Source organism: Catharus ustulatus, chromosome 3 (assembly GCF_009819885.2).
Source record: "Catharus ustulatus isolate bCatUst1 chromosome 3, bCatUst1.pri.v2, whole genome shotgun sequence".
Lineage (NCBI taxonomy): Eukaryota > Metazoa > Chordata > Aves > Passeriformes > Turdidae > Catharus > Catharus ustulatus.
This window is the reverse complement of record NC_046223.1, coordinates 76,609,910-76,635,558: the sequence shown is the minus strand read 5'-3', so window position 1 is coordinate 76,635,558 and position 25,649 is coordinate 76,609,910. Positions and strand designations below refer to the sequence as shown.

The 25,649-nt window shown below is 42.8% G+C and overlaps 2 protein-coding genes across 9 annotated transcripts in view; one reads left to right on the top strand and one right to left on the bottom strand.

Moving 5' to 3' along the window:
* Positions 1-19,702, bottom strand: part of USP45 (ubiquitin specific peptidase 45) — a 52,444-nt gene extending 32,742 nt beyond the window's left edge. For 2 of the 7 annotated variants that reach the window (XR_004417255.2, XM_033053669.2), the window contains exons 1-5: positions 19,209-19,344; positions 11,367-11,476; positions 10,006-10,175; positions 8,364-8,467; positions 7,891-7,991 (exon numbers count right to left, since the gene is read on the bottom strand). Coding sequence is in view for 6 of the 7 variants with exons in the window: in XM_033053669.2 (XP_032909560.1) it covers positions 7,891-7,991; positions 8,364-8,467; positions 10,006-10,175; positions 11,367-11,476; positions 19,209-19,258 (535 nt within the window). In the remaining variant the exon portion in view is untranslated. Of the gene's footprint in view, positions 1-7,890; positions 7,992-8,363; positions 8,468-10,005; positions 10,176-11,366; positions 11,477-16,772; positions 16,792-19,208; positions 19,345-19,677 lie in introns of those variants that run through there. The other 5 variants (XM_033053665.2, XM_033053667.2, XM_033053666.2 and 2 more) reach the window with 4 other exon arrangements.
* Positions 19,703-21,744: 2,042 nt separating this feature from the next.
* TSTD3 (thiosulfate sulfurtransferase like domain containing 3) lies at positions 21,745-24,476 on the top strand. 2 transcript variants are annotated; one of them, XM_033054676.1, is made up of 4 exons: positions 21,745-21,766; positions 22,198-22,353; positions 22,576-22,735; positions 24,066-24,476. In XM_033054676.1, the coding sequence occupies exons 1-4, from the start codon at positions 21,760-21,762 to the stop codon at positions 24,127-24,129; spliced, it is 387 nt and encodes a 128-aa protein (XP_032910567.1). In that variant the 5' UTR covers positions 21,745-21,759; the 3' UTR covers positions 24,130-24,476. The 2 variants fall into 2 exon arrangements, with proteins under 2 accessions (XP_032910567.1, XP_032910565.1); XM_033054674.1 differs by lacking the exon at positions 21,745-21,766 and adding an exon at positions 21,958-22,036.
* Positions 24,477-25,649: the final 1,173 nt, after the last annotated feature.

Here is a 25,649-nt window from a genome sequence, read left to right as displayed (position 1 = left end):
TAAACAATGTTCACAGGGCCATCTGGACAAAACTGCAGGCAAAAATTAAAGCATAAGCATATGGAAAAGCAGATTTTTCTCTTCCCTTTAGCAGTACAGGATGACAAATGTCAAACCTAGATCTGTCCACGCTTCACTGTGCTATGCTTTGCAGCACCACCTGGCTCTCCTTGCACAGCCACCAAATATGGACAGCACTGCCACAGCGGACCATATCTGCAGGGCAAACTCGATAAAAGCATTTCACTTCATGGTTAAATGGCAGCTTCACACAAGTAGCAAGGTTCCATTTGCTGAACCTTACATATAAATTATTTCAGGGAGGGAAAACAAAGCCGAAGCATCCAGCTTTGTGATAAGAGCTGGATGAATACGCAATTACAAAACACAGTAAATGAGAACCAGACATCTGATTGCCACAAAGCTGGATAATTAGCATACGGATAAGGAAAAGCAGTAGGAAATCAGAAAAATGCTTGGATGTTTGTATCAAAGTTAGGAACCTCCTTTCATTCAGAAGGTTTTAATTACTGCCTCTTGATGTTTTAATAATTTTAAAAACACAATCCACATGACATATTACTATGTTTTTTGTATGTGTGAAAAAGTCCTGACAGAAAAGTGCTGCCTTGCCATTACAAACATTACCTGCTGCCTTGCTTACAACACACATATATTTTCAAGTACATATACAGAGCCAGAGAAGGGACAGCAGTTTTTAATTTAGCTCTGCTCAATGTCCCTGGCTCAGTGATAAATCGCAGACAGGCCTGAAGCTGAATGTTAACTTGACATGTGAAGAGTTGGTCAGTCTTAATAGAACATGCTGGTAATGACTGTGATAACTAATACTTCTACAGATTGGGGCTGGAGGGTCCTTCTGCAAGATTAACCCAAGGCTACAAACATGTTATTAATCAAAAAGCTAATACATAATTTTTTAAAGTGAATTTGCACTGAACAACTGCCGACTCAATCTTGCAATCCTGTTATTTAACAGGCGTGCTTTTGGGTAGGAAAAGTGACTTTTAAACCAGAATATACACAAGGATCCCAGCTGAAGGATTCCATCAAAATGGCTGTCATCTGCTGCGACCCACAAGGACCTTCAGCTCCTGGCCTAACAGAATAAAAGAAGTAATCAAAGTAATTTGTCCACATGCAGTAATATTTGTTATAAAGGACCTTGTTAACATTAATGAGAGCAAGATGGGTGAAAAGCACAGAGGTAATTAAATTCAGACAGATTTCTGTCGTTAGTTAACTCATCTTTTAGAGAATTGACATGGTGACCATTAAGCTCTCTGCCCTTCTCAGGTAGTGTGGACATCAGCCCTAGGCAAGCCTGTCCATCCACAGCAAGACAGAGTATCCCACTGTGCCTGGGACTCACATTCAGACCATGACCCTCAGACTCTCCCTGCAGTTTTGCTGCAGAGGTGACCTTTCTGAAGGAGCCATACAAGGAAAACTCTCACCTCAGCTGTGCCTTGATCACCAGAACCTTCTCTTCCATTGACAAAGCGTATCTGGCTGCAGAGACATTCTACTGGAGCACTCTGCCAAAACCCATTGCCTAGCCCTCCATCCAGATCATCCCACCCTACTGACCACCTCTCCATAGGCACCAGGCCAGTGCCCACCTCTGGTCCCACCATGACAGCCACCTCCAACTCTCAGACAGCCGCTTCTGTACATAGATACAGCCTCTTGCTTGGCAAAGCTTCCTGACACCACCCTGCTCTGCCCATGCTAGAAAGCCTCTTTCCACCACAGCCCTGGGAAGAAGGGCAGCAGAAGCTGCTCCTCTGCTACAGCTCTTGCCTGCAAAGCACCCTTTTCTTGCTGCTCTTTTCTTCAGCTTTTCTTGTGCCTGCTCTGCTTATGGTCCTTTCCCATAAACTGTCCAGAGGAAGGGAATACTTCTTTGTCCCACAGCTGCTCAGTACCAGCCTTGTGGACAGTGACTGAGATTCCTAAGCCAAACATTGACTTTAGACAAGGATTCATCCCACAAAGCAGAGCCGCTTACTGCACCAGGTGTACAAACACACACAGTGCCGACACTCCCTCTTGCAAAAGGAAACTTATTGTGGGTTCCCCATCAAATTGTTTTGCCAGCATTTCAAACATTTTCACCGCACGTGGACTTCCGTACTGCCTCTGCTGAAACTGAGTTGTGTCTGGGGGTGCAGATGGTATGCAAGCAAGACGATAAATGACATTACATTTTTTTTCAGCCAGGGGAGTAAGCACTTTTGCTCATCCTTTCAGTACAACTTCTTTTTTTAATTAAAAACAAGGGTTCCAGGAATACGCACTTTCATTCCAAGGTCAAGCCTTTTCTATTGAATACAACTCTGGTACTTCAGCTGAAGGTCTTCACAGTAAAAGCAAGGTTAATAGACTGCCTGTCTTTTACCAAGTTCTCATCATGCTGTACTATGAAATGCTACTAAATTGTCTGGCACTCCTTTTTTATCTAAAAAATTCAGATTTTTTTTTTCAACATTGTACAACAATGAGAATCTAACCTTTAGAAAAACAGCTTGGTTTTCTTCTAAAATGGTCATTAGCTTTACATTTTAAAAGCCCAATTTCTCTAGCAGTGTTACAACCCTACCAAAACAAAGATTATAAACTGATTTTTTGGTTTTTTAATAACTTTATTAATTTTATTTCTCTGAATCTCGCCACAATGTTACAAACTAGAAAAGACATCTGCACAGTGTAGAAGAACAACCTATTCAAGGACTGCTTTTGATCCTCTATGCTCAGGTGACTTATCAGATGTTACACCTCACAAGTAAATAAGTACGTGGACGGGAAAGGTAAGAGTCCGTGGTTAAAAATGACAGAATGCCTAAGAATTTTTTTGTCAATTATTCAGCTTTCATTCCTTTGCAAGGAGCTCACTAGCAAGTAAGAAAATTTGAAAGAAAATATCTGACCAATAACAGAAGTCTTTTTGCCAAAGTGTATTTCAGATTCAGAGAACCGACATAATCTGTTCTACTTTGACAGTTAATTTTAAGTAGATAGAGTGGTCCTCTATGACTCCAAAGCACATGTAGTAAAAGTCACTTAAGAAAGAATACTGTTTTTTTCAATATGATCCTTTGTGAATTGCTAATATCCACAGCAAAATACAAATCTGCAAAGTTATCATCACACTACCTGTTTTTCCATACAAGTCTGCAACTCTCACATGTACTATAAAACTGTATCTATTTTTATACATCAATGACAACCATCAAAACAAAAATCAAGTTTCTAACTTTCACTTATTGGCAAATCTGGGCAGCTGAACTTACTAGCAAAACCTCACTCCTCTGCTTGCCCTCCCAACAAGAAATTTAACTACAGAATTCGAGAATATATCTTCCTTCCCATTCTACTGCCACACAGACCAATGTAATTAACTGCTCTACAAAAAGTACGCAATCTTCTGTTTCCACCAACATATAATTTGGTTTTTGTAAAGGAAAATATGCGTAAGATTCACTTTTAAGTCTGCAAAACAATTTGTTTTCTCCAGTAAATGAGCAGACACACAGATTGCAATGTCTCAGCATGGTTCCTGTGTACTACATGTGCATTATGTCCATGTGAAGCTCACAAGTGTGCCACACGGACAATACTGCACCTGCCTTTCTGTGGAAATCATCACGGCCTGCTAACCTTCTCCACAAAACAAATTTCTGGGTGGTACACCCTAGAAAGCAATCTTGCTTTTTTCTTCCAGCTTGTGCCCAACATGACCTCTTAACCAAACAGACTCCTCTAAAAAAAAGGGGGGGAAAAAAAGAAAAGAGCAGGCATTGCTGGGTACAACAAACCATAGGATCAGATGTGAAAATCACACAGCTGCAAGCATTCTTTTGGGAACCCAGCACTGGGATTTATCTCAATCGCTTAATGTAATTACAAAAGTCAGTCATGTAGTAGTAATGTAATTTGCACATTTTTACAGCTGAAGTGAAGTTGAATCTTTATGAGAGGCCGAATGAAAAGCAGGGATCCTGCTGCCACACTATTCCACCACATTAGTACCAAATGACAAGCATTTTGCTTTTGTTTATTTTCCAAGATGCATTAATTAGGAAATCTATATAACCCTCCCTCACAAGTTTCAACTGATCATTTTATCTTTAAATGAACCCTGTACTTTTGAGAACTGAAAATAAAATCCTAGCAGCCCTCATTTGCTTCTTAATCCATGTTCATACTGCATTTCTACAGAAATTTCTACACAATGCTATTTGAATTTTAATGATGCACCATGCCAATCAGTTGTTACAACAGAAAGAAATCCAGACGCAAGATGAATTCTTGTTACAGTGCCACATTCTGCTATGAGAACTGTCTTCACTTTGACTGCTTTTTAGAAAGAAATGGAAAAGCAATGGGGAAAAAAGCAACAAGACTGATTTTTAAGTGAGAAATATGAATTAACTGTCAGTTTTACACAACTTGTTTCTCACTAGTTATTTTTCTTTTTTTTTAAGTTACCTTATGCTTTTATGGGGTGAATATACAAAATAAATTTTTAAAATCTACACCAACTAAGAATTTAAAGAATGACAGTTACACTGAAAATATCAATGAAACATGAAATAAAATGTCATACTAAAAAAAATTAAATCAAAACAAAAGTAGAGTTAATTTTCACAGTAATACATATGCCCTCTTGTGTTCTGGACAACAGCATTTCAGATTTTATTTTTTCAGAATCCCTAAAGGTAGTCTAATTTTAAAGAAAAGGAAAAAACCTTAGCTAGATTTCAGTAGGAGAAGTAACAAGTCTATCATTTATCAAAATGAACCAAGAGTGCCAATTCTGGTCAGGAGCTCCCTGTCGTGCACACCAGTCATTTATGAATACACGGCTGTTTTCCAGCCTCTTCCAGCAAGGAGCCTGGCCTAAAGCAACAGACAGTCCCAGGCAAAGAGCTTTTCTGTCTTTTCCTTCCCACTCAGAAAAACCCAACAAATCATCTTTGGGCCAACGTTCCCGGAGCTTTCAGGAATGCAATCCAAACTGCTCAACACAGACAGAGTGGAGAGAATCACAGACTTCCACCTTTAAAACATCACTGGAAGTTCACACACGTGCTTTATGTGTGAATCCAAGCCTGCACTTGAGCCTCAACCCTTTCCCAGAATGGAGCAGGAGACGCGACTGCCCTGCAGGAGCAACCCTGGCATGCTCAGACCTCTCGCTGCCAGGGCAGGCACCCTACAAGGCTATGTCTAAGGCTATGTCTAAACATTAAAAAAATACGATTTTGGTTCCAGCTACAGCAAAGTTTTTCCAGTTATATCACCCAACACTTAGACGGAAAGTAAGCATTTTCAAAACAGAGTATCAAAATTAAACACAAATGCATATACAGCAGAAACACCTGAGCCCTGCTCTGCTATAAATATGCTTACTTTTCCTGAGTTAATCTGGAATTTTAGTTGCTTAATTTAAGATATTTCACAGAAAACTTCTAAACTTCTTAATCTGAAAGCTTTAGACGTTTTGAAGTTTCACAAACTAAGAATCTAAACCATGAGGTACAGAGTTATATCATTCAGAAAGTCTTATCTAGCAGTACAATAATGGAATAAAATTGTTTTCATTACATTAACTGAAAAAAAACACCACAGCATTTTCATCTGCAAGAAAGTTGCAACACCCATTTATTACACATAAATTTTAAACTAAAGCTGAGAACAGAAATCACATGCTGTATTTTCACTGCTCCAAGAAAAAAAAAATGCAAAAAGTAGTACAGTAATTTCACGAATACAAGCCGCACCAATTTGACTAAGATTTTGCTCCTAAACCGGAAATGCGGCTAATAATCAGGAGCGGCTAATACAACCTCAGAAGTGCCTGCCAGAGTGCTGAGCCGAGCAGCTGCAAAGTCGGCATTTTGCGATTGTTACAAATCGCTACTCTGTTGCACTGCGGGTGGAGCCTGGCTCCCTGTAGGCAGCACGGGGGGCGGGGAGAGAGGCGGGAGAGCTCTCTTTCCTCCTCTGCCACAGCCCAGGGGAGAGACGGGGGGGGCCCGGCGCCGCCATTGCCGTGGCCTGGGGAGGAGAGGGGGGACCCGGGCCGCCCCTACCGCGGCCCGGGGAGGGGGGGGGAAGCCCGCGCCGCCATTGCTGCGGCCCGGGGAGGGGGGGAGAAGCCGGCGCCGCCATTGCTGTGGCCGGGGGAGCCGACGGGAGCCCCGCGCAGCCATTGCCGTGGCCCGGGGAGGGGGGGGGAAGCACGCGCCGCCATTGTTGCGGCTCGGGGAGCCGACGGGAGCCCCGCGCAGCCATTGCTGCGGCCCAGGGAGGGGGGGGAAGCGCGCGCCGCCATTGCTGTGGCCCGGGGAGCCGACGGGAGCCCCGCGCAGCCATTGCCGCGGCTCGGGGAGCCGACGGGGTGCTTTGTCCCCACCCGCCGCCACCGCGGCAGGAGCGGGGAAACTCCGTCCCTGCCCGCCGCCGGCGCCACGGGCACGGGAAAGCTCCGTCCCCGCCCGCCGCCGCTGCCGTAGGAGCAGGGGAAGCTCCGTCCCTGCCTGCCACCGCAGGGCAGCGCCGACCCGGGGTGACCGAGCCCAGGGGCAGCGGCGGCCGGCCCCGAGCGGCAGCGCCGGGCTGGACCACCTGGCCCCGTCAGCGGCCCCTAGCGGGCCGAGCCTGCACAGCCTTAGCTCAGCCAGTAAACCCCGCCCTCCCGCGGTTCTGTTACTAATTGCACGCGGGTCCTCGCTGCGAACGACAAAGCGGCTTATATTCGTGTGCGGCTTATCTATGGACAAAAACCGAAATGTTTGCCAACACCCAGAGATGCGGCTTATATTCAGTGCGGCTTGTATTCGTGAATTTACTGTAATATATCAATTTATTAAAGTTGTCACAACTTGTGACTAGATCAAAATATCACATTTTTAAGCAGCCCTTCATTTTTTCCCTCAAAGAATATGCAACATCTCTCAAAACTGGTAGGATTTATGCACATGCAGCTAGAAGCATACTTCGTGTAATTCTGTAAGGCAACCGTTCTCCTTTCTTAATTCCAACTGGTTGATCATCTCTGTTAAAAGATGCATCCAATTGACTTAAAAGTTTACCCAAGGTGGGTTTTGAGAAGCAAATGTGGAATTCAATGCACTCTCTAAGTCACAAGCCAGAAATGCTGCCAAGTGTGTTACAGCAGGGATGAATAACATCAACACTATCAAGACTAGACAGCTGAGGGCCAGACATACAGAGTTCTATCGACTATCACATATATTGAGAAAGTATAGTATGCTCCTAATATAAGAAAATAATTTAATACTATCTTGTTTTAATGAAAATGACCATTCTATCAAGTAAAACCAAACAGTATAAATGGACATGACATCCAACAACAGAATACTAGAAAATTCACTTATACAAATCTAGCTAATTGTGGAGAACAGAGAACAAGTTTATATCAGGAAAATTTAAGCTGTGATACATCCATACCAAGAAAATTTAATTCATTTATAGTGAATGTATAGGGTACACTTCGATATATTTTTTTGCATTGATTTATGTTTATTTTATTTATTTATATGACCTTATCTTATTTAAGGTAACAACTCCTCTATGGTAAACCTTCTTCGTTAAAGTCTGGAAAAAGTGTCCTACAGTGCCCAAAATATTTTAAAAATATAATACTGGAGAAAAAAAGGTGACATTATGTTTTGATAGGCATTACTTCCCCAAGTAGCTTTGCAATTATAAATTACATTATGGTCACATTGTACATAATTTTCCATTCATACTTTTAACACGACTCAAAATCTGAAATGCTTATTTTTACAGACAGTATATCACAGGTGTCTCCAGATAAAACTATTTGTGCAAACTTACTTGGTTCAGCCCTAGCACCATGTTTTTGAAGGAAGTCAACTATCTGAGCCAGAACCTTTTTGTTGCAATGTGTTGACAGCTCTTCATCACATTCGTAACACCTAAACAAAAGAAGAAACAAACTGGAATTCAGGGCTATCTGCTAGCAAACCTCCCAACCAACCTTACACAAATTACTCAAGCTCTCAGTTTCAATTTTCACACTAAAAAATTGAATGGAATTGAATTCCTTCATCTCATACATGCTCTTCTACAGACCAATCCCAATTCACTGTGGTCCTTACAGACTGAAATAATTTCAGAGAATACAAAGGACAAACACATATTGCCTCCAGAAAGCCTACCACCTTTCCTCAATAGAAAGCATTAATTTTATCTGTCAGAATCATTCTTGATCATGAGAAGACACTGCTTTAAGTTTTGTGAAGTCCTTGCATACAAGCACGCACAAACACCTGCACACTCATTCTTACCATATGATCCATGTGCTGAGGTTGATAACGATGCAATGAGGTTCTGTGCGGGCACTTTGGAAGTGTTTCAGAGAATGCTGGCCTTCCGAATTTTTACTACATCCCTAAAAACAGACACATCAACCCAGTAAGGGGGGGGGAATGGAAGAAGGAAGATACTGTATTATTAGTAAATAAACTACAAAAACTCCGCTTTTCAAAACCAGACAAGACGCTATTCTGCCCTACTTATTTAGCATTCATAAGGATTGAGAGGACTTAACATTCCCATTCTCTTTTCTACTTGGAAAAATCACTTTAAAATATAGAGGTTTATTAGGTTTGTTCTAAGTGAATAGAAATAATTGCTAGCTTTCAGATAAGTATTGAATGAATATCAACAGGCAAAAAATTATACCATTTACAAAAGCAAGAATGCTCTAGTAATTGTGAATGAAACAACTATGTAGCGTATTTGGTCCACAAAATACCAAGGAAGAAGACAGCATAGTTAACCCTCACTGCTCAAGAATGTCAAATGCATTCCAGACAGCAAATGAAAAAAGTGCATTAAGTGTTTTGTGCTACAAAGCTGCTTAGAACATACCATTTTTGTACAGCAATTTCAAGAGAAAGCATTTGCAATCGTTCAAGTATGAACACAGTGGGCCTTAGACCCAGGACTGATCTCTGAATAGGCATGAATTTTAGAAGCTGTTAATAGCATGAACATGAAGAACACACAGAACTGACTCCTTTTAAAAGGCCTCCTTAACAGAAATTTTTCAAGCAAGATATATGAGCCCTTCTCAGATCTAGTTAACTATCTTCTGATAGTTAACCTTGTGAATAGCATGTTTCTTTGCAAAATCAAATCTGTTCATATTATACTGGTAGGGGCCAGCATCTTATAGTAAAATCTACTGAAAGTAGTTTTCTACAGTAGAATCTACTGAAATTCCAAGAAAATTGTGAAATGTTTTGTTCAGGCAACTAAGGCTGAACCAAGCCTGACACTGCCCATAAACTGAACTTCGCTGTATCAAGCAAAATTTTTTCTTTACTTCACTCCCAGGGCAGAAATCTGTGAAAGCCCTTGGGGTCAGGATTTGCCATTTTAAACTCTGAGGCCATGATTTGACATTATAACTTATCCAATGTAATGGCTAGTTGCCACAGGAACAGCATTGTCACTCCAGCACAGCCCTTTCTCCCTGGTTTCAATCAAATCTAGCAATTGAGTGTCCACAGCACAAGCTCATTCAGAAATACACGTTTGGTTTTTCATTCACTCCTATTTATGGGAACTTCTGCCAGAGGAGCCAGCTGAACGGATGCATTTTGCAGTCATACAGTTCCCAGAGCCAATTCTCTGTAAGTGATAAGAGGATGCAGATAAGAACAGAGAAAAGGCAGGATTGTCACTAATCATGATGCCACACTGCACTGCGACACATAAAGCTAACCCTAAACACTGCCAAAAATGAGACAGAAACATAAGGTCACATCCCACTTCCTGAGGAAGCTGAAGCAGGAACTCTCACAACTAAGCACTTACGTCACACTGCCCCCCTGGAGGTAATGAGATGCCAAACAGACAAGGATCCACAGCAGTGGTATCCTTTAGAAACTCCACCTCCGCAAATGGAGCGCACATGCTTACCTGAGAGCCACATTTGAGACACAGCCAGATGTCTGAGGGTGCCACGGGCTCACCATCGCTCATCCGCCTCTCCTTCAGGCATTCTGCACAGACTGACCACACGCTCTGAGCCACCGCTCTCTTCACATGATGCACATCCACTGCCTGGCTCACGTGCTGGCAGGTTAACCCTACAGAAAACAACGCAAACTCGCTTTTATCCATCAAATATAATGGCTATGAAAGAGAGCACAGGTACACTGAAAGACCATAACCTCCAATTAATTCAGCATTAGGGAAAAAAAAAAACAGCGAAGAATTAAAGTAGGAAAGATCAGCCAGCTGCTCCCCACATACTGAATTTTATGAAGAAATCTCTTTCAGTCTTTCCATAATGGAAATTCTTTTCAAGTCAATAAATGCCACCTCTTAAAACCAGATAAACTACTTTGTACAAAAGTACAAGGATTACTTTTGTACAAAACTAATTTCCCTGTTTTTTTACAATAAAATAATAGATAAATCTATTTTTGCATACAACAACACAGGCCATTGACTGCTTTTCAACCCATAAAGAAAGATTTTTTAATACCCATGGCATCCCTATTATAACTGCTCATTCTGAATGTGAATATCAACCATTCTTTGTCATTTTTTTTGCACAAATTCCACTATATCACAGAATAAGCTAGGTTTGAAGTAACCTCTGAAGGCCATCTTGTCCAAGCCCTCATTTAAAGCAATGCCAAATACTAATTTAGATCTGTTTGCTCATGGCTTTGTTCAGCTGAGTGTTGACTATCTTCAAGGACTGAAGCTTCACCAATGCACTAGAAAATCAGGTTTCTGTCTAATTACCTTCAGAAATAATGTAAAATAAATTTCCTCACACCTGGTCAGATTTCCATGCTCTAAATTTCATCTCTTACCTCTAGTCCTCTCATTGTGGGACCTCCTACAAGAATCTTATTCTGCCTTCTTTTTAACTACCATCAGGTAGTCAATGAAAAAAATTATACTTTTACTTGGTAGCCCAAACCTGCGTTCACCATCCCTGCCATTTCTTTTTCCATCTGAGCTCAGCTGGAAGCTCCTTATTCAGCCACACAGCCTCCTGCCACACATGCTTGACCTCACATGGAGAGGAAAGGATAGCTCCCCTTTGTAGAGGTTGTCATTGAAGATCAACCAACTCTCCAACCCTTCAGGGAAGTCATACAGCATGGCAACTGATTATGTCATAAACACTTGACTAGGGATGTTTCTGTTATAAATTCAAGCAAGAAAAGTATTTCATGGTACCAATGATTTATGGTTTTCATCAGTCAACATGGAAGTTACTAGCCCTCAACCTCAGGACAAACACCACCTTGTGTACTTACCTGAAATATCATCTGAAGAGTCCTCATCCTGTGGCCTGTTAGGCCTTTTGCTTCTCTTCGACTTCTCAGGGTTGGTTCTTGATGGATCTTTCACCCGCATCTGTTGCTTACTAGGAAAGACAAATAGGGGTTACTTTATTGTTAATTGAAATGTTTCACTAAATGTAGCAAGTTTGAACTCCAAAAGCACAAGATGAAATCACACATTTGAACATCACACAGTTTTAGGCTCGGTCTGCCACCAGTTATAGTCTAACAAGGAGTATGAATGTGTCAGGAATTAAGTCTTAGAAATGTCACAATACCAGTTACACTACAGGACTATGAATTGTAGCTGTACAAAAAGGGGACACACACACATTCACTTCTAGGTAGTGGCATTATATATTTGAGGTATTAAGATTTTCTTTATTTTTGGTATTGCAAAGTAAGTTATTACAACCATAACATACCAGAAAAAAATCATCAGAATAAATGTTTTTCTTCCTCAACATATATCCCTTATGAAAGGTTTCAGTCATTATTTATCCTTGGCACATTCCCTAAAGGTTTTTGAGCAATTTCAAACATTTTAAGAAAATATAAAGTCTTCCAAATCCAATTAATGTGTTCTATCCCACAAGGGATGACAGACTGGAGTGCAAACTGACCCCTTTATCAAACACTGGAGAAACCACAAAGATGAAGTTTCTCATAGGAAATTTGCGTCATTAATCAAGGAGTCCTATGAGTAACAGAATTAAAGCAAAGGTATTTGCCAGTAAACTTTAAAAAAATCCTGAGAGATTTCAGCACACCAGCCATTTAATCAAAATCCAAATATGAATCCACTGAAGGACTGTAGTTGTGCATCATACAGACAGCTGCTGGGTCTTAGTTTACAGTTTGTCTTTTAATAGTGTGGTTCACAAAAACAGATTTTTGTTTTCACATACAAAACATATGAATGTAAAATTGCCAAATACTCATATACTGCAAACATGTGAGCCATTCTGTTCAGAAACAAAATTACATCTTGTTGTGTACCAGAAACAGGCTAGTAATGTCATCTGATTCACCAGGACCAAAGATTTTCAACTGTACTACTGCATTAGGTATAAGAAACCTCTAAAATGCCCTACATTTGAGAATAGCAAAAGGTATATTCTTATTACAGATCACTTTGTAAGTTTGCCAAAGTTTAGCAAGTTTGTCTGCTTAAGACTTTTTAATCTTTTCTGTACATGCATTTAAACTTTTGTACTACTGAAGCTCTGAGAGACACAGGAATCAACCAGTATATTGAATTCAGTATTCCCTCTCCTTACTTATCCACTAAGCCAATGAGCAGAACAGTCATCAATACTGATATTAGAGCACCACCACCACTGGTACATGAACAGCCTTCCCCGAAGCAAAGCAGGCAATCTGTACCACTGAGCTCCAGTTCCAGGCTCCTACACATTTGGATAGACGTCCCTGCATCTGCCCTACATCCCTACATACTGTCAGTGCCAGAGGTTTTCTGCATGACCATACCCATTAGACATTAGCTTTGGACAAGTCAAATTTTTGTAGAGTATGAAAGAAATCTTTACTCGCTGCTTTCTTGCATCAACCGCTTCATGTCTCCTCAAGCCTTCAAAACATAGGGCATTTTTTTGCATAATGCTACATTTACACAGAAATTAGCTTATTCTATATTAAATACCATGATGTTCTTAAATTACAGATTTCAAATTTCCCTATATTTATGGTTATAAAGCTTAGACATGCAAGTGAGCAGTGGCACTGAAGTCAGCTTTGTTCTTTTCATGGGTTGACAATTCCTGTTCATACAGTAAGAAAGATCTAAATATTGCAGCTCTTGACTATATATTTTCAACAGATGTTAGCACACCTAATGTCCATCAACAGCCATGCAGCCTGACATCCTCATGCAACATGAGGAGGCTCAAACAATTTCAGCTGTGTCTTTCTGCCTTGGCAGCTTCTCATATATACTCAAGTTTCATGTGAAACTACCCATTACCATTTGTTGCACTGCCACTTAACTGAGCACAAGATTCATCAAAACATTCATCAAACAGTAGGGCCTAGAGAGCTGCTGTGAGAAAACACAAGACTTTACCCTAAATTATGTAAAGAGTCAATAGCAAAGACAGCAAACATGTCCCCCCTAAAGGAACATAGTTGTGTTTAGGTGATTCAACATTGACATAAACAATCTATGAGTTCATTTCAGCACAGCAATTTTGATCTCTTTGGACAGATTATGTAAGACTGTCCAAACCACAGACTTCACCCCAATGAAAATCATCTTCATATCAGTACATTTAGAGAGCTCCAATAAATAACTGTGGGTCCAACCAGCTGAAATACAAGCAAGTCTTTCCCACCAGTGAAATCCTGTGGCCCATAGCACAGGTAATATGACCTGGATCAGGGCAAACACAGCCCATCGCTGGATCTATATCCTAGGGACCCTCAGGGGAAAAAAGTGTCAGCTGATATCCACAATGACTGAAAGTTTGGCATTTAAGCCCAACCTCATCAACATGGCATTAGAAATGAACACTGGCATAAGAACTTGCATTCACACTGCACAGCCAGACACTTTTCAGTCTCCTTTCACTAAGAGCAGGCAGAGGAAAAGACAACACGGACCATTAGATTAATTACTTTTCATGGACACACACATAGACGGATATCCATCAGACAATGTTTACTGACCTGTGAGCTCTTGGAAAAACCAGAGCATATCAAGGACTTAGACAGGGGTTTGTGCCTGATTTTGAAAAGCACAGAAGTGTGACCGAAGGGTAAGAGCAACGAGCTGCTCCACATGATCTACGATGCAAGTGTGTATGGAGTACTGCCTGCCCTTTTCCAGTACATTCAGGGACTGAGAACATCACAAATTAGAGATCCCATTTAATAAAAACATGATCAACATCAATCAACATAATCTCAAAATCAAAATGTTTATGCCAGGAATTTGATTATTATATTTAATTCAGTTAAACAAAGAAGAAACTTAGGGTGCTTTGAAAATAACTTCTCAGAAATATTTTCGTTGATGGGAAATAAAAGCCTTGAGATTTTATTGGAATGAAAATCCTGAACAAACAGGCTCAAAAAAGCATAAAATATAGCTAAGAAAAAAACAAAAGGGATTATCTGTAATTCATTGTTGGCCATAAGCACAAGCAATTCAGGACAAGCAGGCAAAAGAGAAAAGAACAATTCAGACAAAATTAACTTGACACACTGAAGATTAAAAACCATGGTAGTATTCCCATGATCTGAATGTTTCCCACCCATTCTCATATTTTTTTAATATGTCCAATGAGAACTTTCTGTCTACAGCCACCAACTATGGAATATCCTAAAGAGGACAGAATCTCATCCTTTTCCTATGCAGAAAGAGGTCACCGTGAATCTTCATTTGAAGTTTTCTTTTGTGATGGAAAAACGAATACATTTAAGGTTCTCATTTGGTACACATAAAATCAAGTCATGGTGCACATGACATTTGACTAATGAATCTGACAAATAGAAATACACTTTTGTGGCAGAAAAAACTGAGTTTAAGAAGGCATGTTAGCTCTATCCTCCTCTCTACTTGGCACACAGTAAAAATCTTAAGTAGAAATTATGCAGTTTTGTTGGGAAAAACCAAAAAATATAAAAAGTTAGGTTAAAAAAACCTAAACAAATATAAAAACTTAGGTTAGTAAAACCTAAACCTTTTCCTTTAAAAAAAAATCATTTAATACAAAACCAAGAGTTAATCCTTGCCAAACACGTTCAGATTCTTTGAGCTCAGCATACAAGAGTCTTAAGTGTAATCACTACCATCACTAGCTATTCTCAGTTGACTTTTTACTTCTTAAAAGACTCCTAATGTCAATCTCCCTACAAAAAGCTGATTAAGAGCAAAACCTCCTCACTCAACTGCTCATTTTCACCATTCTAGAAAGAACAAACCACTTCAAAAGCAGCAGAACGATCTGCCTATCTAATTTTAAAAGCTTCAGATTTGACAGTATGCCAAAAATCAATGTGCTGAATTTGTTAAGTCTGTGGTGTGCCTAGACTATTTTAAATGTAAGATGTCCTTGTAGTAGTCTATACTTAACAGCATAAATATTCCTATATTTACAAGTGACCCTCTTCATAAAGTATATATTTAGATATTTACAAGAGTTGAATGTAGTTCCTAAAATAAATAACTGCTATCTTTTTTAAATTTTACATTTTACAGTAATTCAGTAGAGTTAAGACCAATAAAAGTTACAAGGCTAGTGTGAACTAAAAATCATTTTTTTTGGGAAACCAACCCAACCCAACCAACCCACCAGGTTATTCCTCTTCACAACATCTTTATGCAAGAGACATTGGAGAAGCAAACTGTCTTCACTGTCTCCACTTCCCAAAACCTCTTCCCATCTTATCATCTTGCACTTCTCACTTGGAAGATGAGTCCCTCCTCCCAGAATGTCTACAATTCACTTACTACATGTTGAAATGTGTCACCTTAGTGAATCTTCCCCATGCTGTGCCTTCACCATGATGCTTATAAGACACACAGACCAGACCACCAGTATGTTAGAGAAATAACCTGCTGCACTGATTAATATCATATCACTGCTTCCATCTGCCTAGATCCACTTTTCCCCTCCTCTTATAATTAGGGTGTGAGTTCTTTCAGACAAGTGCCACGTTTTTGTTCCCATCTGTGTAATACCTATGAAAATATTTTCTTGATTCTTGATTAACTAGAAAGATTACAGTTGCATTACTAGAATGCAAACAAGATAAAAATTATGCAAAACCCACTAGCCTATCTAAGCATACTGACCTTATGAAATGTAGCCTTATGAAATGTAACCAAATGAATCTGTAGTCTACAGATAATCTCCAATTACTATTTTGATTATCAATAATATTCTCCCAGTAGGACTGTCCATTAGCTGTGAAACCAGTATTGTTAGATATCTCATCAGTGAGCACCTAAATTCAAAGAAGCTGCAGCAAATAATTTACCTCAATCCCTCAACTCACCTGAGGTAGCCTAAATTCCTGTCTCATAACTTGTCAAACTTTCAAGTTAAAATTGTATCATTTTCTTTGCTAATGCAAAGAAAAACCTTGTCACACTGAAAGGGCAGGGTACACACTGAATACTGGGAAAAATTAGCATTTTCATGTGACTTAACAGAGCTGTCCAGCTGTCAACAGCTGCCTTGCAGCAATGGGATGAAGGAACAGCACAGATGCGCAGATTAAGTCCAAAGATGCTTCGAAACACATCAGTGAAAGGTCTCTGTATGGATCAGTAATGCCAGATCCTCCAGAGAACTGCTACATGTTTTGATGCAAGCCGCAAGTTGATATATTTTGGACGTCTGTTCTGAGCATTACCTGTGGCATTTTGCCTTGCTGGCCACTAGACCAAGTGTCACCCAATCAAAACAGGCAGCACATCCATCACGGTCAGCAGCTGGGCAGTGTCACCCATCAGCAGGCCAGGAGGCTCAGCGCTCTGACAGCCACTGAAACCTTTGCAGAAAACAAGCCCCCGCTGCCTGCGAGAGCAGTAAAAGGACCAGAATTGCTGACTGGTAGTGGCAGCGAAGCTTCTTCCCCTGGAAAATGTCATCTGAAATTCTGAAAGCGTCATCTCCAAGATTTCCTAGCCCAAAGGTACATCACACATCCTACACTGTCACTGGAGCTCAGACACCAATCCTGACATTGTATTACAGTCCTAAAAAGGGTGAGACACCGATATACTTTTTGAGAAAGGGGTGAGACGGAGGCTTTGGACCACTTTTGGATACAACTTTTCAAGTGACAGTAAACATCTCATAGCATCTCTCACTTCCAGTAATCTGCTTTAGCCACCTGCCCATGCTAAGCATATTCTATCAACTTTCATGTTCATATCCTCCACAATCCCCCTCAGATTTCCTTCCGAAACCACCCACCACAAAAAAATTACCTCTAAGGATGAACAGAAGCCAGACATGTCCAGAAACAAAAATGAAAAGACTCTGCAACTGGGTTTATGATCAGAGTATATTGAAGCATTGAGTGGGTGAAAAGAGTAGCATCTTGATGACATATTTTTGCTAGTATCTCATAGCAAAGTTTTATGGAAAATTTCAGATACACCTGGCAATATCCAGCTCCATAAACCAAAATTGCAACTTTTGTTCATGTTCTCTATCCCGTATTAAATGTCTGGGGTTCTTTAATAATATACTAAAAGGGGAAAACAAATGGGTAGATGCATATGCGGTCCAACATACGTCTTCCTAGAAAATTCATCCTTTAAAAAGTGAAACACCTCAGTACCATAAAAACCATAGCTTATAACTAATAATGTTGGCTTGCAAGTGAAAACTTTAAATGTGAAAAGGTAGTCAGATGACAGATGGTGCATTCCATGATGCAAACACCAAGGTTACTGTACCATCACTACAGAAAATCTGAGGGCATAAGAACTGAAACAGCTGGAAGGCAACCGGTGAACTCAGTACCTTGCCAGGATAACCATGTGGCCAAAAACTGGAGAAAAAGCAGTCCAAAATGTCATAACAGGAAATAAAGGGCAATATGAGCAAAGGATTAACTTTGGAGAAGTGTTAATTCTGTGAATTTCAAGAAATAAAAAAGGAACTATGGTTGCAGCACATGTGTGAGACAGAAGGTTGAAACCCACACAAGACAATACTTTAAGCTAAGACTCCTGCTGTACCTCTACCTAAAGGGCTGAGTTGGAAAACATAAAGGCAGACAACGGCTTCCCATCTATTCTGGAAGGGTTTTGTGGGAGCTAGTTAATCGGTGAGGGTAGAACAAATAATACAGTATGTAGTAGTAGTTTGAGCTCTTTGAAAGTCTAAGTCTTGCCATCAAAAACAAAAACTTTAATTCCATTTTTTTCCTCCACACAGACTGCCCCAGTTTGCTTTGATGGCATGTCTGAAGTGGAACAACTTGTCCTCGATCTACAGCTGATGCTCAAAACAGAACCCCTGAGACACTAGCAGCAGTTCTGTGAATCTCACAGAAATAAAGCTACAGAGCACCAGTTCTTCAATATTTCATGAAGAAATCTGACAAAATATTTACAAATGTAGTAAACATGAAAACGATTTCCCAAAGGCATAATCTGCTTCAAGCTTGCACATGCTCATGCCATTACTATGTTTCTGTTTTAAAAGCTAGAAAGCAAGAGCAGAAAGAATGCTTTAAAAACAAGTCTGTTCTTTATGCTTGTATGAGAGGATTATTTAATGGAATTGGGAAATACTTGTAGTTAAAGATGACATGCAACTAGAATACAGTGCTACACTTGCAGCTATTGCCATCTGCTTCTATGTTCTTGATATCTTCATTCTATTGCACCTGTTTTAATATGCTGCTGTGCATATCCTGTTTAATAGTGTAAGTAGCAACACAGCTATAGCAAGGGCAAGACAAAGTCCTAAAGTAAAGAACATGACAGCAAAAGAAAGAAAAAAGAAAAAAAAAAAAAAAAAAAGCAACAGGAATCAAATCAGAGAATCCCAATAACAAACACTTGCACTATGGGTCTAGAGCACCAATGGTCTCAGGGTAACTGCGAAGACCGGCACCGGGCTGTCATCTAATCGCCGGGCACGGGCCGCTCCGCGCTCGCCGAGCACCCCGCTGGAGGCGGCGGCAGCTGCAGGCCGGCACACGCAGCGCGGAGCTGGGCCCCACCGCGGCCCCGGGCCCCACCGGGCCCCGCGCCCTACGCCAAGCGACCGGGCCCTGTGCTCAACCCGGCCACAGGCGCTGCTACCGACTGCCCTCAACCTAACACACCGAGGCACGCGCTGCGGCTCACGGAGGCGGCCCGGCGCTGCCGTCCTCATCTCTCGGCAGGGTTAACCCGCTCCACGCCGACAGCGGGCGGTCGCCACCAGCAGCTCGTCGCCGGCGACCGAACACGAGCCGCACTTGGCCACCAGCCCGGCGGGAGAAGCGCCGGACAGCGCTGCCGCGGGCGCCGCCGGCAGCGAGGAGGGGCGGCCCGCCCGGCCCGGGACTGCGGCGGGGCAGAGCCCCCTTCCACCGCCCCCGGCCCGCACCCCACGCCCGCTCGGCGCCTCTCGGGACGCGGCTCCGCAGGCCGCGGGCCCGGCCGCAGCCATGGCGGGGCCGATCGGCCCCGCCCAGCCCGACGCTCCGGCCGGGGCTCCGTCATCCCCCCCGGCTGCGCAGGACGGGCCTGGCACGGCCCCAGCGCCCCCCACGCGGTGCCGCCCGCCCCCTCCCCGCGCCCCGCACTCACGGAGCGGCGGGCGGCGGCGGGCGGCGGCGGGCGGGCACGGCGGCGGCAGGAAGCGGCGGAGGAAGCTCCGCTCCGCTCCGCCCCCGGCCTCGCCGCGCCGCTCCCCGCCCCAGTCGCGGCCCGGGCGGGGAGCGCGGAGCCCGGGGCGGCCGCAGAAGTGGCGGCGGGGTTGGTGCTGCTTCCAGGGCATAGTGCGTTCCCCGAGTGGAAAGGGCGGTGGGGAAGCGGGGCCGCCCAGGAGCGCACCCGCTGCGAGGCAACAGGTAGCGATAGGTCTGGCTGTGGGGAACCCTGGAAACTGGGCGAAGTGTAGGGTGACCTTCGCTTCTGAATTGTGCTGAAAGAGCTGGAGATGCTGCGCTGGGTTTATGCCCGTGGGCAGCGCGCTAAGGGCAGGTTTGCCAGCGCGCAGGGCTGTGGACAGTCGTGCCTAGAGGTTATGCAGCAAGGTCTGGGCCCTGCGTGGATTTTCGAGGCAGCCACCGAGGGATGGACTGGAAGGAGAACGGTATCAAACGTGCATATCCTCACCGAGGACAGACAGAGTAAAGGATGTCCAGCACTCGAGGGAGGAGCTACTGGAAACTGGGTTGGGTGCCACTGGGTTTGAGTGTGGGAGGCTGTACAGAACTGGGAAGTCAAGTGAAGAGGTGAAATGAAGGAAGCTGCTGAGGAGGAGCTGAATAAGTGCAACCATGAAGACAAAAGGAGAATTGAATGTGCTGCTTCCCACCTTTCCACCAAGCTGCAGGAGTTTGCCAAGTTGATCTGTTCTGACCTCAAATTCTGTCTTTCACAAAATGGCTTAGTGAATGCTTCCTATTTCAGGAAACAAGCTAGTGTGTTCTTTCTTTTAGTACCTAGTATGATCCAGGGTCAAATCAAAATCCTAAAAATGCTTCTTCCTGTGAATATGCATTTCATATGACAAGTGTTCTGGTGCTTCATATTGAACGCTTTGGTGTTCTTATGGTGGTACATGCAGTAAGTGGAGATTAACTGTGGTCATTATTTTACTACAGATGAAATATACAGTAAGTTATACTTCAAAAGATAATTTCTAGAAGTAGTGTATTCTATCCTTATTTTGTGGGAAATGGAAAATGCGTTAAACCTCAGTTCATATTTAGATACACTGCTTCAGACAGACAATTTGCAAATGTTTGTCAGGGAGGCCATATGGAGAGGCTGGCAGAAGGGCAGCTAGTGAACCAGTTATATGTGCCAAGTTGAATTTGTCACACTTTACAGTACCAAGAAATATTCTGTTCTCGTTTTGAGAAGGAAAACTCTCATTAGTAAAGATAAAGCAACCTACTCTTGAAAACACCTTTTTTATTAAAAGATCCAGCATGCCTGCTATTAAAGACTAGAATTGCTGGTGTGTAACATGTCTACAAAGGTGTGCTGGAAATACAGAATACTGATTTAAAATGCGTGGAACAGAAGGACCCTCATTTCTCCACTCACATATATCTTGGCCATTAGTCCTTGTAGCTAAAAGACTGACAGCTTTCAAAACTAAAACTAGGGTTTTGGTTCAAAACTGAAACACTCAAAACTGAAAACAGGGATTATCAAATCATAGAATATCCTGACATGGAGGGGACACACAAATTTCGAGTCCAGCTCCTGACTGTGCACAGAACAGCTACAAGAATCACACACCATGTGTCTCAGAGTGTTGTCCAAACACTTACTGAAGTCTGGTGGATCTGAGGCCATGACCACTTCCTTGAGGAGGCTGTTCCAGTGCCTGAGCGAAGGTTTTCCTAATGCCTAACCTAAACCTCCTGTGGTGCGCCTTCATGCCATTCCCTCACATCCTCTCGTTCGTCACCAGAAAGGAGATCAGTGCCCGGACCACATCTCCTGGCTGTAAGGGGACAGTGACAAGTGGTGAAAGTGGTATAGGCCAGTGCTAAAGTCACCTTTTCTCCTCGGTGTACCACTCAGAGGCTGGGCGTTTTTTAATTGGATCTGGCATCAAAAATCCTCATCTCCGTTTAATCTCCCCGCCTTTGGTACTTTCAGGCGTCTCAACATTTTGGGTCGGCCGGTAGAATTTACCCTGCCCAGGCAATGCAGGGTAAACGCTGGATGGACCGAAACGAGTGCCGGCTGGTGCCACGCGTGGCCACCCCGGCCGGCTCCGCGCTCCCCGGCGCGGGCCAGCGGCGACCAAGGCTCCGGGCCCCCGCCCCTGCGGAGAAGGCGGTGTCTCCGCCCGCCGGCGGGGCCGGGCCTGTCTGGGCGGCCGCCATGGCCGGGCGGGCCGGGATGGGGCTCGGGGGCTGGTGGCGGGCGGCGCGGGCCCTGCGGGCGGCGGGCGGCGGCTGGAGCCGGGCGGCAGCGCCCGGTGAGCGGGGAGCGGGGGCGGGCGGGGATGGGTCTGCCCGGGGCGGGCGGGGACGAGCTTGGCGGGCGCCCGAGGACAGCCCCGTGCGGCTGCGTTCGGCGGCGCTGCCCCGCCCCGAGCGGGTCCCGCGGCCGGGCTGACCCGCCGTGCCTCCCCGCCAGGCCCCACCTGCCGCGGCCTCTGCGCCGCCCAGGAGCCGAACGTCTCCTACCAGGAGCTCAAAAACTTGAAGAAGGCCAACGTCCTTCACATTGACGTGCGGGAGAGGTGGGAGATCGACAGGTTTGGAAAAATCCCGGAGTCCATCAACATACCGCGTAAGTTATGTGCATACCGCCGCCGTGTGCGGGCGTCGGGTGTTCCGTGTTCCTCCTGGCTGGAATGGTCAAGTGGTGGTGACTGAGCAAAGAAGAACGGTGCTAGAAAGCTGCTGGCCTATAATGAGGCTGAACTTTTCCTCCAGATGATTTAGAAGTCTTGCAATGTAAACCTGTCTGTGGATGCAGAATAAACAGTAGCTTGTTTTCTCTATTTCCCAGTGGGTGAATTAATGGAAGCTCTACAAATGGACCCAACGGACTTCAAGCAGCAGTATAATCAAAAGATGCCATCCAAGTCAGACCCTGTGGTTTTCTCCTGTTTGGCAGGAACAAGAAGTAAACAAGCACTTGGTTTTGCCATGTCCTTGGGTTTTAGCAGGTATGACTTTCTGTGTAAGGATGGGATTAAGGCTGCTTCGCCCATTAAGCAGAACATGTACTCACCTTGAGGGCAAGGGTAAAAATTCACATGTGAAATATGAACAAAAGAACTGGTATTTGAGTTAGACTCCTCGTCTTGTCTCCACTGAATCCTGAAGGATGCCATTGGGTGTTGCAGCAGAGTGAGATATACTACCCTCTGAAACAGCCCCCAGTGGCTCTGCACATGTGCTGCTGATGACACAAACTGCTGCTAGACCACACTGCCACTGAAGGGTCCTTCTGCATCTTAGGACTCCCTTTCTGAGATGTTTCTTCCTTAAAGAGCTCCATAAGTACTAGTCCTGAGATGCAGGAAGATGGGAAGGGTGGAGAACTGCTTGCTTAGTACAATCTTAAATAGTTTAAGAAACCACAGCCTTTGTTGAATTGCAGTTCCACCTGTATAGTTAACTGTTAAAGGATGCCTTCACTTCCTGTAAAGCTTTGGATTATTTGCCAGGAGTAAAGCAGTGAAGGCAATAGCTAACGTAACGAGGTGATGATAGAGTGAAATGCAGCATTTGGTTTCCAGAATTGTTAAATGTATCTTTGGAAGGTGCCTCGCTGTCTTGAAGACTGCAGATAAAATTTAAGACATTGGCTATTTGCTCATGTTTTCATTTAACTGCAATTCAGGAACTGGAACATTCATATTAATTGTAGTCAAAAGTATGGAAGCATGTTCTCGTTTCAAAGTGGAAAATATCCTCTGCTACCTGTTTTTCCTGCTGCCTAATTGAAGGAGTCAGCATTGTTTTGTACAGTGGATTTTTGTTTACAGAGGTTAGTTTTTGCACAGGTTGATGTCAAGACCTATAGAGCATGTAGGTAAAGTTCAGTGTGCTGGGTGTATTTGGTGACAACTGAAGTATTAGACATAATAAATAAACAGGTAAATCTCACACTGCTGTGAGTCTGTTCTCACTCTTTTAAAAAAGAACTGGCAACTATTCCATTGATCCAGCTGCTATTTCTTGCTTGATGTTTGAACTCCAGAGTCATAATTTGGGGAAAAAGAGTTACAGAACTCACTGCATGGAAGCAGGCAGTATTAGACTAAAAATGAATGTCCAGCTGGCTCATTGAAGCTAGGTGCAAGTGTATATGGTTGCAGAGAATTTCCGTGTTTTCTCTCTGTTTTTTTTGGGCAGAGTTTTTTGTTTGTGGGGTTTTGGTTTTTGGTGTTTATTTTTTACTTTTGGTTTTGGGTTTTTTTGCTGTGTCCTCTTAACAGACAGTATTAAGAAGGACTTTTCTTGAGAAAGGTATCTTCTGCATATTTTTAGAGTTCAGCAGTATGCTGGTGGCTTTGACGACTGGGTAAAACATGAACCTCCAGAAAAGAAATGAAGATGACAGCCCCAGCCCTTACCCCATCAAGGCATCAGGATGGTTTGTAGGTTTTAGCAAACCACATCTGTTCCACTTCCATGATAAAGCTCACTACTGGCTTCTTGTGTAAATGGACATTCACCTTCAAATTGCCATGCCTATCAACTGGTTTAAATTATACCTGAAGACTACAACATGAACAGAGGACATTATATTTGCTCAACCTTTCAACCTTTACTTTGGGTTATGGTTTTGGTGAATGCATGTGAAGAGAACCTAAGTACAGATATTTACTTTTTTGTATGATGTAGTTTATGACTGTTTAACTATTGATGATAGGACAAATAAAATTATTATTTCTCAAATACTTGGGTCAGGTAGTTTGTTTAGAATAGTCAAACTGCAGATATTCTAGTATTAAGGGGTCAAGGGGACAACAGAAACTCACTGCTGGCTGTGTTGTGCCAGGCCTCACCAAGACTAGCGATGCCTTTTGAAGATCAGTAAGGTCAGACTGTATAAAGGATTTCAGAGCCACTGAAAATATTTCATTAAAAGTATAATTCATCATGATTAGCCGTATTGATCAAGCCTCCAAAGTTCAGCAAAGAAATGAACAAAGCATGGCAATCTGCAAAACTAAGTCAATACTTAGTCATGAGCAGCCAGTGCTTCCTTTTGTAGCTACATTAACATTTGTTGGGAACACCTAAAACTACATAACCACAAAAATTAAATTATTCTGTGTTACACCAAGATCTATCTAGTCCATTATTTCCTGTCTGGCAGCAACTGGTAATAAACATCTGAGGAAGAGCATAAAACAGGATTAGCATGTAGTGATACAATCTCCAGATTGCTCTCATTTACAACTCAGAGTGCTTCAGGCTTTGTATGTCTTAGTATACTTGGGTATTTTCAACAGAAACTTCAATCAGACTCAGCAGTGGTGAGAACTTTTTCCTTTTGCTGCTTCCCAATTTGCCATGTATTCTTTTCATCGGCTGCTTTGGCTTCTGTCAGAAGTGAGGAGTTGCCATCTATCAGTCTTCACACCACCCGTGATTTTTCTAGACCCCTGCTGTCTTTTCTGAAATGAGTTGTGGGTTGGCTTTTTAATAATTAGAAAATCATTGTATACCTCTTTTTATTTTCTTTTTTCATTAATTGTGGTAATATTTTGCAAGATGTTTCTCAAACTATTTATAGTTTGTCAAATTTGGTGATCCTTTCTAGTTTGCTTTCCAAATTATGGGGTTTGAGTTAAATAACTTGTCTGATCCAGTCAGTTTCTTTTGGGATTTTTCCTTAAGTCTTTTTGGCATAGATGGTTTGTGCTTGCTTTGACACTTTGAAAGGCACTTGTTGCCATATCATCTGTGAAGACTTTCAGCTACCTCTCTTTCAATGAAATACCACATTTTTATGCACCTCTCCTTTGAAGTGAAGCACAAGAAAGGTGATTTTTCTTCTGCCTGCTTAGTAGCAAGACTGTTGAATTCACAGTCTGTTCTGTTGCCTGTTGTTCAAAATTACAT

Bases quoted from the DNA above. Each gene is read 5' to 3' on its own strand.
- TSTD3 (XM_033054674.1), top strand. From the start codon at position 21,958: ATGGGGCTCGGGGGCTGGTGGCGGGCGGCGCGGGCCCTGCGGGCGGCG. The intron at 22,037-22,197 runs GTGAGCGGGGAG...CCTCCCCGCCAG, and splicing joins GAGCCGGGCGGCAGCGCCCG to GCCCCACCTGCCGCGGCCTC. The intron at 22,736-24,065 runs GTATGACTTTCT...GCATATTTTTAG, and splicing joins ATGTCCTTGGGTTTTAGCAG to AGTTCAGCAGTATGCTGGTG.